Source organism: Cygnus olor, chromosome 2 (assembly GCF_009769625.2).
Source record: "Cygnus olor isolate bCygOlo1 chromosome 2, bCygOlo1.pri.v2, whole genome shotgun sequence".
Taxonomy (NCBI): domain Eukaryota; kingdom Metazoa; phylum Chordata; class Aves; order Anseriformes; family Anatidae; genus Cygnus; species Cygnus olor.
Genome location: NC_049170.1, coordinates 86,671,385 through 86,685,029, shown reverse-complemented (window position 1 = coordinate 86,685,029; position 13,645 = coordinate 86,671,385). Strand labels below are relative to the sequence as shown.

Here is a 13,645-nt window from a genome sequence, read left to right as displayed (position 1 = left end):
ATTTGAGACCATCTAAGGAACCTGAAGGTGCACAAATCCATGGGAACTGATGAGCAGGGTCCCAAGGATCCTGAGGGAACAGGATGAAGAGGTGAAGCCACTATCTATCCATCATAGTTGTGAAGTCGTGGCAGTTCAGTGAAGGTCCCACTGACTGGAAGAGGGGAAACATAACCCCATTTTTAAAAAAGGAAAAAAAGGAAGACATCGGTGCCCAGCAAGACCATGGAGCAGGTCCTCCTGCAAACTATGCTAAGGCACATGGAAAATAAGGAGCTGACTGGCAGCAGCCAACATGGCTTCATTAGAGCAAATTGTGCTTAACAAATTTGGTGGCCTTCTACAACAGACTTATAGCATTGCTGGATAAGAGAAGAGCAACTGACATCATCTACCTGAACTCTTGTGAAGCATTTGATTCTCTCCTGCTGTTGTGGTTTAACCCAGCAGGCCGCTCAGCACTACCCAGCCACATACTCAACTGGCAATGTCTGCTTGTAGCCCATAAAGCCAAACATATCCTGGACTGCATCGAAAGAAGCATGGCCAGCAGGTTGAGGGAACTGATTATCCCCTCCCCTTCTTCTCTGCTCTTGTGCAACCCCACCTGGAGTACTGCGTTCAGTTCCGAGGCCCCCAACATAAGATGGACATGGACATGCTAGAATGAATCCAGAGGAGGGCCTCCGATCAAAGATGATCAGAGAACTGGAGCACTTCTGCTATAAAGACAGGCTGAGGGAGTTGGGGTTGTTCAGCCTGGAGAAGAGAAAGCTCCAGGGAGACCTTATAACAGTCTTCCCGTACCTAAAGGGGGCCTACAGGAAAGCTGGACTTTTTACAAGGGCACATGGTGATAGGACAATGGTTTAAACTAAAATAGGGTAGATTTAGAATAGACATTAGGAAGAAATGCTTTACTCAGAGGGTGGTGAGACACTGGAAGAGGTTGCCCAGAGAAGCTGTGGATGCCCCATCCCTGGAGGTGTTGAAGGCCAGGCTGGATGGGGCTTTGGGCAACCTGGTCTGGTGGGAGGTGTCCCTGCCCATGGCAGTGGTTGGAATTAGGTGATCTTTAAGGTCCTTTCCAACCCAAACCATTCTATGATTATGATTCATATAAACAATTTGCAACTGCAATACCTGTTCAGAAGAAAGCACACAAAAGTTCCAAAATCATGTTCTAGAATCACAGCAATAATCAATCCAGAATTAACATTTTTTGTGGGATTTTGTAATGCAAAAAGAATTTTCTTAGTGAAGTAACAGAGACAAGAGAACACAGACACTCCATGAAGCTTTTTCTGTTTTAGAAGGAAAAGTAAGCATACTTGGTCTTGATAATCATTTCTTTAAAAAATTGTGACCATTTACATTAAGTTACTTACATGATTGAAGTTAAAGGATCTACATTTGTAACAGCAAATAATGCAACAATGCAACAGCATTAACAAAGCAAAATGTTTTAAAATAATTGTACGCATATGTGTACATACACATACATCATCTATAAAATATATATATATACACACAGGCACACTTGCAAAAAATAAAATCTATATATTAGATACTCAACCTGTAATTTAAAACAATGCAAGGAACCACCAGAATTTACTTCTGCCACCCCTTTACTACTGCTTCAGCTATTGCCCTGGCTGGAAGATGAAGGCTGTGCAGTGAGTGAGGCTGCCATTTCTTTTTATGCTCAGTAAGTCAGAGTGACAGGACCCTGAGAGACCACGGCAGAATTGCTGGATACAGATTTTCTACATCAGACAGTTAATCTATACTTATATTATATATTCCTATATATTCCACATACTATACTTCCACATTGAACGCTACAAATCATTTACATAAAAACTTAGCCTATTATTTCACTTTCCTTCCTCACTAGAAGTCTTTCTCTGGTGATTAACCCAAAGTTTTTTGGCTGCATGTACATGAATTACGGTAATTCCCTTTATGCTTTCAAAAACTTCTGCTGTACCCTCATCAATCTTCTCTGTAGAGAGAACGAGATTCTCATTTGAGGAGAATCTAACTCTGGACAGAGAAGACCCAGAGGTGTTGAAGCTGGTGGGAGTTCACATTAACAACCTCATCAATCTGAGGTGACTCATACTCCAATTATATTGTGAAATCCCTAAGAGAACAGGGCTCCTTACATATATGGCTGCAGCTGACTACTTCAGCGCTGCCATACACTCACAGTCACTGTTTAGAAGATAAATTATTCTTAGAATTAGGATAAGTAGCCTGCCCAACATGCCTTTGATGGTTCATACTATTATCCAAATTTCTTAAAGATACAAGATACTCAGACCACCATTTGCCTTAAAATCTGTTCCCATAAAACTGGAATTTTCCCCTACATCCATTGAGAGCTGATTAAATATATTGTTTTGTGACTTACGTTGGCCACTTCTTCTTGCAATACAGAATTAATTAACAAAGTCTTTGTCTGCATAACAATTAATAAGCAAGCTTAACACAGACAGGCTGGCAGAAAAATGTCATCTGTATTGTCAAATGTGCTTGTTTCCCCTCAGAAAGGTGTTTCAAATTTAGTTCATACATTAAATCACCTTGTACATTTTTGTGATTGATAATTTACATGATGAGTGAACATAGAGCTTTTGATGCTGATGTTTTATAATGTTCATGAAAACTATTGTAAACTCTTTACCAAAGAGCCTCCTTGATTTACAAATATCATCCTATTGCACAGTACGTTAAGTTTTATTACACCATTTCTCCCCCTTCACTGTATTTCCATTCCCTTTATTAAGCCTAAATTTAGAATAGGAAACAACCATTTCTTTAAACTCAGAGATATCCCTTTATAAAGATACGGCCCAACCATACGAGTCTGAGTCCTACCCACAGTACTGCATATTTACCAAGTGCGATTCAAGTGAACATATGGAATTTTTAACATTAAAAAGGGGCCCATAAAATAGAGTAATAAGCAAGACTAAAAAAAATGTCTGCAGACTAGGATGCCTTCAGAAGAACGCAAACAATTTATTTAAAATGATGACAATATTCAGCTGTTGAGTCTAGTCATAAACAGTAAACATTTTCTGACATTATATGTGAGACTGTTTTAATTATCCAAGAGTCAAAATTTTCTCCAATAGAAAGGCCCCATATTATTAGGGACAGAAATGATCAGTTCATCTTGAACATTAGAAGTAAATGCTATCTTTGGAAAACTCATACTACTGTAAGCAACAGTAAGAGCATGAACAAAAAAGGATATCACCATTTAAGCTAAGAAGTAAAAAAGCTAAGAAGATAGGTGTGGCAAAAAACATATTAACATTACACCAGGGAACCCATCACCTTGTTCTTTAACTTGCAGTTGCCTCTCAGGCAACAGATTGTCACATATTGCATATAGCGAATACGGATTTTTTGAGATGTTGCAAATATGAAAAAAAAACGGTATAACACTAAAAAAGCACAACGGCAAGGTCATTCACAAGAGCAGAAACAATACAGGAATCCTGTCTGCCAGCTCTCATCTATCTTCCGAGGAAGAGTTCTGAAGAGCTCACTTACAAAAAAAAAAAAAAAAAAAAAAAAGTAAGAATTGCTTAGGAATCATTATGGCATGAAATGGAAGACAAACAGTCCTTCACAGTGGAGAACAAGCCTCCTGAATATTTCATTAAAAGAGAGAATTTTAAAAATACTGTGAAAGATCATAAAGACTGGCAGGCAATACCTTCTCCCTGTCTGTAGCTGTTGTAATAGCCTCGACAAAATATAGGAACCAAAAAAAAACCTTGAATGCAAGGAAAGGTTGGAAAGCTCATGTATACATGAGAGAGCCAGAAGGGAGCACTATCAAGTCTGAGGGAAAACAGCCTGTATGAACAGCCATGTATGGCTGTATGAAAACAGCCATGCTGTCAAGGAGAAGTCAAAGGGCTAATATGCAAGACATAGGAGCTACACAGGGAAGATGATTGGTCACTTGGCAATCAAGGTGCTAAGGAAGTTCATGTACTAACAATTACGTTTGGATTAATAAAGCACTCTTAGTGCATCCACACCTATTTGTATCTTTTGTCCTTCAGCCCCAAGAAATACCTGAGCATGGTGGATGAGCTTCTGAGCTATTTTATTCCTGAAACAGGCATTACTAATAGCTAACACATCCAACAATTTAGATTATGACAAAGGCAAGGCAGCAAGTTACTGGAACAATCAGGTTCAAAATATTTGCATAAGGCAGCAAGAGCTGAGAGATTTTAACATCAAATACAATTTTCTGTTTAGAAGACATTAGAGATATGTAGAAATTCAACACTTATCACCATCAAAATTACACACATATCAATTCTGGTGACCCACAAAAAAAAAAAGTCTCTAAATGATCATGTTTCATCTGTGCAGAATAGAAAAAGCACCATCTATTTCATCATAAGATGGGGCGACGCGACACTTTTCTTTATGAGTTTTAATTAGTTAGAAACTGAAAATTTCAGTAAACTTCAAACCACAACCTCAAGTCTGGATCTAGGTCTACAGCACAACACATTTCTTCAAGTATACCTTTCAGTAGAAATGAGACCTACATTTTAAGGACAAGGAAAAATACCAAATTACACTGTGAAGGAAAGCAGTTACTACTCACAAGGGTGACTTTTCAATGGAACCAACTCAATTCCATCAGTAGAATATATTCATGAGCAATTAATGATTTTCAAAGTAGAAATTTCAGAAGGGATTATCAATTTGTTCTCTGGCGCTTTAGTCCTTGCAGAAAACTACTGTCATACTTTTAAATTGAGAACACTTTTTGGCAGGTGGTTTATTATTTTTTACTCTACGGCTGCAGGAAGCAAATGGGCTTTGTGAGGAAGGCAGGCAGGGTTCATTTCTTTGGTTTACCAGCGATAGAGAGACAAATATGAGGATGGAAAGGAGGTGGAGAACAGGAAGTGGATCAATGTCTTGGCATTGTAAGAATACCTCCCTTTACTGAAAAATAGCTGTCTTTGAATTGTTTTTATTAGCCATTTAATGTATGAACCCTTTTAAGAAAGAGCCAAAATTTCTGTACTGTGGATAAGAAGTGGAAAAGGACCAAGTAGCAACAACAAGGAAAGCAAGTGGTAGGGAAAACATTTGGATAACAGAAGTAGTGGATTACAAGTGAAACACATTTGAAAGTAAGATCCTAACCACTTACTTTCAGAAGGATAAAATAAGGAGTTAATAAGGAGTTATAGTTATGCACTTACTCAGAAAACAGATTTATGTAAACTTTAAACAAGTTAGATGCTCTGATTTGTAAGATCAAAAATCTTTTTGTGGCTACTGATAGGTAGTATCATAAAGACACTCCATCCTCATTCTATGCTTTAGACACACTTGAACATGTGACAAAAAGAAGAAAGAAGCAAGATTTAGGGTTGACAAGTATAAAGCTAAAGAACTGAAAGAGGAAAAATTAAGTTTTCAACATATGCCAGAATCACAAGATTTCCTGTAAGAAACTAGTTAAAACAACAATAAGCAAGCTGAAGGAAAACATAGTATCTACAAGACTTCTAGACAAGGTATTTTGACACTTCTTTCTCAGTGTCTAGTGCTGAATTTGTGGTAAAGTCTCACCTATACTGCTAAATCACGAGAAGACTGAAAAGTGTGCTGCATCTTCTCATCTGTAGTGAGTGTAAATTCTGAAAATTTAAATACCACTCTTCATGCCAGCAGCCACTTCTTTCAAACAGAGCCACAACTACTTTTTGTTCATGCTCTTCTACTCAGAAATTATGTTACAATTTGCAAGATGGCACATTAAAATCTTTCTTACATCTTTTTAAGTGAATTTTACAGGGAAATGAATGAAGACAGTTCCATTTAGAAACAGATGTTGTGGTACAACTTCAAGTATATCACAACAAATACACGGTGAACCCTTATTGTGTAATTACAGGGAACTCACTGTCATAGTGGGTTAACAGCTCTGCGCTAAGAATAGAAGAAACCATTTGATCACCAGTCAGCAAACATCAAATTCCACTCTGTTACCAACATGCAGAAATCAATAACACTTCTAACTGTAGCATATTTTCTGCAAAGGCCCCAGAGTTGTGTCAAATGCACCAGGGGAGGGGACATGCTTCCCTGGGTAGACAAACTCCAATTGTTAATTAACCTCTAGAAGTGCCAGTCTTCAGCTTACAGCTATTTGTTTCATTTCTTCCTTTTTTTTTTTCCCCTTTATCATTTTTGCCCCTGTAACAGAACCATACCTTAATAGACAATATTCTCTATGTATACAAAGTGCAGGCCTTTAAGCAAATCACCTATCTTCTTTTTTTGATAGACTACATGTCCTAGTTTTGGCTATGACAGAGTTAATTTTCTTCCTAGTAGCTGGCATGGTGCTGTGTTTTGGATTTAGGATGAGAATAATGGTGATAATATGCTGACGTTTTACTTGTCATAGAGCAGTGCTTACACAGAGCCAAGGCTTTTTCAGCTTCTCCTGTTAGCTGCCAGGAGATGGCAGGGGATGTACCAGGAGCTGAGAGGGGACAGGACCAGGACAGCTGGCCCAAAGGGATATTCCATGCCGTACGGTGTCTGCAGAACAATAAAACTAAGGGACTGACCAGGGTGGGTTTGCTGCTTGGGACCTGTCTGGACATCGGCCAGCAGGTGGTGAGCAATTGCATTGGGCATCACTTGCTTTCCATATTCTTTTATCTTCATTATTGTTATTATTATTAGTTGCCCTTCTTTTCCTGTCCTATTAATCTGTCTTTATCTCAACCCACAAGTTTTCCCTTTTTTTCCAATTCTCTCCCCCAGTCCGCTGTGGCAGGGGGGGAAGTGAGCGAACAGTTGCGTGGTGCATAGCTGCCTGCTGGCTTAAACTACAACACTACATTAACTGAGTCCCAATGGTACCTTTACATGGACTTCACCTCCAACATTAACTCTTTTCTGTTCCCTTTCCAAATTCTGAACTTTTCCTTAGTAACACTGAAACTTAAAAACATGGACACAAAAGTTGTACATACTATTGTAGCACAGCTTCCATCAATTTTGTACAGATAGTCAAAATGACCTCTTCACATCCTTTCATACATTAAAGTGAAACATTAATCTTCTTAGCAATACTGTCTTAAAATGCTTGTTCTCAAGGATTAGCAAATAACTTTCAAAGTCAGTGTTTTCTAGGATATCACTCCCCATTATGTAGATATGTCCAGCATATGGCTGAATCAAAACACTCTTTATTTACAATAGATGCAGCTTCTCCAGAGGTCTGAATCACTCTTTAGGACTGATCTAACTCATCATCATTACCATTCAGCCAATTCCTGGCAGCAGTTGCAGCTTTTCTGATGAGAAAGATACCTAGTCCAGTATCACTGATGAAAATAGTCAACAGAGTGAAACCCCATGAAATCTCACTGAAAGCTCTTCAGTTTAGTGTTTCCTTATGGTGACTACGTTTTATTCATCAGCTACAATTTCTTAATTAAATTAGCTTTCAGGTTCTTTTTTATAAGCACTGTAAATTATCTCTTAAATAATAATAGGACCAATGTAACATTTTGCCCAATAGCCTTCAGAATGGCTAACACCAGCTGCTTCACAGAAAGTGTTAAGTAACCACAAAAATTAGTTATGCATCAACTTGCTTCTACTTCAATACTTTCAGTGGCTAACTTATCCAAGTATTACAAATGTATAAGCTTTAATAGCACATCTATAAACAATTCATATTCTATATTATATCACTCTTTGGGCTTTTTTTTTTTTTTTTTTTTAATATTGCCACAACCAGTCCCTATGATGTTATATATCACTGTGTCAAAAAATATGTCATTTGATCTATTTTGAATTTTCTATAGCTTTGTTTCATTTAAATTTTGATATACCAGGTTCCAATTGTACTTTACTTCCAGAAGAGTTTTGATCAAAAGTTGGTATTTCCCAAATATGTCTAACATAATATCCAACAAAATTAATTCATTTGGTTCTTCAGCAAGATATCTGAATATCTTAACAATCCAATGAGTCCACTCTCTACCCTATCATCCACTTTTGCATATGCTCAGAATATTTTGTTATTTATCCATGGTTAGCTACGGACTAGTTATGGACCACTTAGACTTGCTCTTAGCTCTACTGACTGTTTTTGTGCATACACTGCCTACTGTATTTTATTATAATTTTTATTAGTCTCTATAGAATTGGTCTCTCCAAATATCCAAGGATATTTGGCTCCAGTGATTTTGTCATTCAGCCATTACAAGCTGTCTATCCTTTTTTCTGCATCTACAAAACAATAGCCATCAATCATGTGCCCCAGCTGTGTAGAATTTAATTATGCATGTGCATATTATAATATATGCATGTATTATGTCTGCATACATATGCATACCTTGACTTAAAAAGAAAATCTTAACAGTTCTCACCCCCCCCCAAAAAAAAGGTGAGTTTTATCCCAAGTTTTTTTCCTTAGAATAAAATTTAAAAAATGAGTAAACCTTCTGCAAAGGAAATGGAAAACAGTAGGAGTTACACTGAGCGTGTTTTGTATCCTTAGAGTTAACAAAATTAATAATTTTTATATATATTACATTACAATTAAATTAATAGACTGCTACTTTCCTCTAATATCAGCATTTAGAGAGGGTCAAATAATACTGCATATGTTCTACGTAAGTGGTGGGTTGACCCTAGCCAGCAGCTAAGCACCACACAGCTGCTTGCTCATACTCTCCCATCCTCCAGCAGGTTGGGGGAGAGAATAGAGAGATCAGAAGCAAGAAAACTCATGGGCCAATCTAATAACTGAATAAGAATGGAAGGGAAGAAGAAGAAAGAAAAAAAAAAATACAAAAAAAGTAGACTGATGTACAGCCAATCTGCAAGCAATGGCTACTTCCTCTCCCCCCCAAAAAAAAACTCCCCTCAGTTTTTATTGATGAGATTGACATTCAGTAGTATGGGACATGGCCAAGCCTCTGGTCCAGGCTGTGCACCCTCCCAGCTTTTTGGACACCCCTTGGCCTACTTGCTACAGGGAGGTGGGCAGAGTGGGAAAAAGAGAAAACCTTGACACAGCAAGCACTGCTCAGCAATAGCTAAAACACTGGTGTATTATCAACACTGTTTTAGTCACAAATTCAAAACAAATCACAGAATCACAGAATCATCTAGGTTGGAAGAGGCCTCCTGGATCACTTAGTCCAACCTCTGACCTAATACTATCAAGTCCTCCACTAAACCATGTCACTACACTCTAAATCTAAATGTCTTTTCAAGACCTCCAGGGACGGTGACTCAACCACTTCCCTGGGCAGCCCATTCCAATGCCTAACAACCCTTTCAGTAAAGAAGTTCTTCCTAATATCCAACCTAAACCTCCCCTGGTGCAACTTTAGCCCATTCCCCCTCATCCTGTCACTAGGCACGTGGGAGAATAGACCAACCCCCACCTCGCTACAGCCTCCTTTTAAAGTATCTGTAGAGTGCGATAAGGTCACCCCTGAGCCTCCTCTTCTCCAGGCTAAACAACCCCAGCTCCCTCAGCCACTCCTCGTAAGACTTGTTCTCCAGACCCCTCACCAGCTTCGTTGCCCTTCTCTGGACTCGCTCGAGCACCTCGATGTCCTTCTTGTAGTGAGGGGCCCAAAACTGAACACAGTACTCGAGGTGCAGCCTCACCAGAGCCTAGTACAGGGGGACAATCACTTCCCTAGACCTGCTGGCCACACTGTTTCTTATACAAGCCAGGATGCTGTTGGCCTTCTTGGCCACCTGAGCACACTGCTGGCTCATATTCAGCCGACTATCAACCAAAGCTCCCAGGTCCTTCTCTGCCAGGCAGCTTTCTAACCACTCATATCCCAGCCTGTAGCGCTGCTTGGGGTTGTTGCGCCCCAGGTGCAGGACCCGGCACTTGGCCTTGTTGAACTTCATACAGTTGGCCTCAGCCCATTGGTCCAGCCTATCCAGATCCTCCTGCAGAGTCTTCCTACCCTCGAGCAGATCGACACACGCACCTAACTTGGTGTCATCTGCAAACTTACTGAGGGTGCACTTGATACCCTCATCCAGATCATTAATAAAGATATTAAAGAGAACTGGCCCCAGTACTGAGCCCTGGGGGAAGCCACTAGTGACCAGTCTCCAACTGGATTTGACTCCATTCACCACAACTCTTTAGGCCCGGCTACCCAGCCAGTTTCTAACCCAACGAAGCGTACGCCAGTCCAAGCCAAGAGCAGCCAGTTTCTTGAGGAGAATGCTGTGGGAAACGGTGTCAAAAGCCTTACTGAAGTCAAGGTAGATCACATCCACAGCCTTTCCCTCATCCACTAAGCGTGTCACTTTGTCATAGAAGGAGAACTGGTTCATCAAGCAGGACCTGCCTTTCATAAACCCATGCTGACTGGGCCTGATCGCCTGATTGCCCTGCAAGTGCCGTGTGATGACACTCAAGATAATCTGCTCCATGAGCTTCCCTGGCACTGAGGTCAAACTAACAGGCCTATAGTTTCCTGGGTCTGCCTTTCAGCCCTTCTTGTAGATGGGCATCACATTTGCTAGCCGCCAGTCAACTGGGACCTCCCCTGATAGCCAGGACTGCCGATAAATGATGGAAAGAGGCTTGGCCAGCTCTTCCGCCAGTACTCTCAGTACCCTCAGGTGGATCCCATCCGGCCCCATCGACTTGCATACATCTAAGTGCTGTAGCAGGTCACCAACCATTTCCTCGTGGATAGTGAGGGCCACATTCTGCTCCCCATCCCCTTCCACCAGCTCAGGGTACTGGGTATTTAGAGAACAACTGGTCTTGCCACTAAAGACTGAGGCAAGAAGGCATTAAGCACCTCAGCCTTTTCCTCATCTCTCGTCACTAGTTTTCCCCCCGCATCCAGTAAAGGATGGAGACAAAGCAACGTACCAGCTGGTATGAAGAAAATTAACTCCATCCCAGCCAGACCCAGGACAACAAGTCACCGTAAAACATGAGTAGAAAGTATCAAAGGTCTAAATTCAGTGACATATTATTGTGTTTTACTGAACTGATGTCTCTTGCCTCTTTTTGGCATTACCATCAGCCTAAATCATGCATTGATTTTATTCATTTTCTCTACTTATTTAAGAGCGGACATGCACACTGCTCCAGTGCACCACCTTTTCTGGGAGGCAAAAGACAGTGTTTTGGTTTCTACGCAAATGTGACTTCTCAAGGGCTCAATACCAGCAAAGGATACCTAACACCCCTGACTTGTGCTTTGTCAATGGACCTCTCTAATCCAAATTCTCTTACAAATCAAATAGCAGCATCCTGTGATCTTCCCAATAATCCAGCTGTTTGCTCCGGGGGGTTTTGAAAATTCATTTAACTACAAGTTTGACTGCCTTTGAATTTGCTTTCAAAGACAAAATTATACAGGTCAAGCTATTGCCCATGGAGTATTCTGGTTAACTTTGACAATGATGGATACCTTTCATGACCATTTCCCAGATCCCTTATGCGTACACTTCACAACTGTCCTTAATGATGAATGACAGTCATCTGCATTGAATGACAATTTTCTACCATTCTCATCACCAAAGAAATGGCGTTATCATCACATTTTCTTACTATAATTTATCAGACTTAAAAATATAGAGCCTCTGATTACTAGATTTTTTTAAATCAATGTAACAAATAAAAAAAAAATACTAAACTATGTGTTTTGAAACGTGGATGGTAAAAGATACCAAGCTGTTAAGTACAATATACTCTGTTTTCATTACTTTAGGAACAGTAAAATCTTAATAAAAATGCATTGTGGAGAAGACTGTTTTGATTTGAAATAGGTTTGGATATCCTAGCTGAGCCTTGAATGAATGCACAACTGATTGTTAATTATAAAATAAAGGGCTAGCCAAAGCTATGTTTTAAACAGAAGTCTAGTTCTCACCACTCACAGGAGTGGATATGTTATGTATTTAGCGAGGGGTTTTTTGCTATATAGTTACATCTTCACTGCTTCGATAGGGACTGAAACAGCCCAGCTAAAAAACTCTCTCAAAAAGTTATCCAATCAGGTTTGCACTTTGTGAGAAAAGGACTCAACTTAGGCCACAGTTCTTGGCACTGATTATTCATTACTGGCAGATGCAATGGAATTTATTATAAAAAATAATACAAGTTTGAGTCAAAATTATTATTCCCATTACTGTAACAATTAAGGTCATTCATAGACCGGGATTCGCTGTGCCCATGTTCTAGAAAAACAGAACTAAAAGCATGACATATAGAATAAAATGTTGTACTTCTAACCCAAGAAGTCTATAATCTAGGTATATCATCAAATACAAAGAGACTATCATACCTAACTATAGATACATAAGAATGCAAAGAACAATGAGAAAATATCAGTCAGCTTGCACAAGCAACATTAGCAAACTTGAGGCTGGCATTTTGCAAGGCATCACATTAGTGACTTCTTGGAAGAGTTTTTAAGGAGAACAAGCTTCCTAAGGCTTTCACAAATGTTAACGAGGAGCTCCTCCTGGGCTTGCAGGGCAGGAAAGTAAAAAGCATAAAGGAGTGGTTTTTTTTAAACAGATGAGCAAGGAAACCTGAAATAACATTTCACTGGAGAGGACAAATCATCATCTAGCATGGGGGCAACAGATCTTTTTTTCATTATTATTATTTGAACATGGAAGGAAATTAATATACCTTTCTAGTAAATCACAGTTTATATATCTGTGGTATATTTCTGAAATATCTATCCATTATGAGTATAAGAATTAAAGAGGGTAACTAGTTGCCAGGGACTAGTAGGAAGGAGTATGTTAATGCTGATGCAGTAAGAGAAACTGTGTGTGCATGTATACACATTTTAGAAGGATGTGAAGACAACTGCAAAATGATACAGAGGTGAATCAAAGAAGGTATATAAAAACTTACTACCCAAGGAAGATCACCTTACACATTCAAAAAAAGAATTACCAGGTGGTAGCAGACAGTATTCTACATTTGCTTGTACATGCCTCAACTTTGGGAGCTTTGTGCAGGTTTATCTTTGGGTTTGTGATCTTTATGAATCTGTCTGACTCAGAAGGTACCTAATTGTCTACTTACAAGCTGATTCAGCACCTTTTGCATTGTCCAGGTGTGCTGTCTGTGGAACAAATGGTATCTTCTCCGAGTCCTGCAGTAACTTCAGAAATACCTTTCATGAAATATAAGAAAAAAATAAATAAATAAATAAATTAGATTCCATTTTCTGTAAACTAATTTTTGTTAAACTAGATGCTGAGTGATCCGTGTAGTCAGACAGTAGTAATGGCTGTTGTAGCCACTCTGCTGGAGTATGACTATAAAATTATTCAAACTCTCCAGAAGAGGTACCCTGAGAATAAGGGGAAAGGAATAAATACCAATAGATGCAGAAGCACCTATGCAAAGCATTGTTGTCCCAGTCACCATCTATCTGCAAAGACTTTTCAACAGACTGGCAGCCCTTATTTGACATTTTATTCTCCTAAGCTGTGGCATGCGCTCAGTTACTGCAGTTTTTACCAAGTGTATAATTACAGTGCCAAGCCTCTTCTGATACTGTAGCTAGAAATTTGTGGGCACAACTGGAAC

General features: G+C 39.4%; 1 protein-coding gene across 1 annotated transcript in view; it reads right to left on the bottom strand.

Moving 5' to 3' along the window:
* Nucleotides 1-13,645, bottom strand: part of ABCA13 (ATP binding cassette subfamily A member 13) — a 181,900-nt gene that overhangs the window by 84,400 nt on the left and 83,855 nt on the right. Inside the window, exon 37 of the mRNA XM_040547761.1 lies at nucleotides 13,136-13,226. Within this exon, the coding sequence (XP_040403695.1) occupies nucleotides 13,136-13,226 (91 nt within the window). The remainder of the gene's footprint in view (nucleotides 1-13,135; nucleotides 13,227-13,645) is intronic.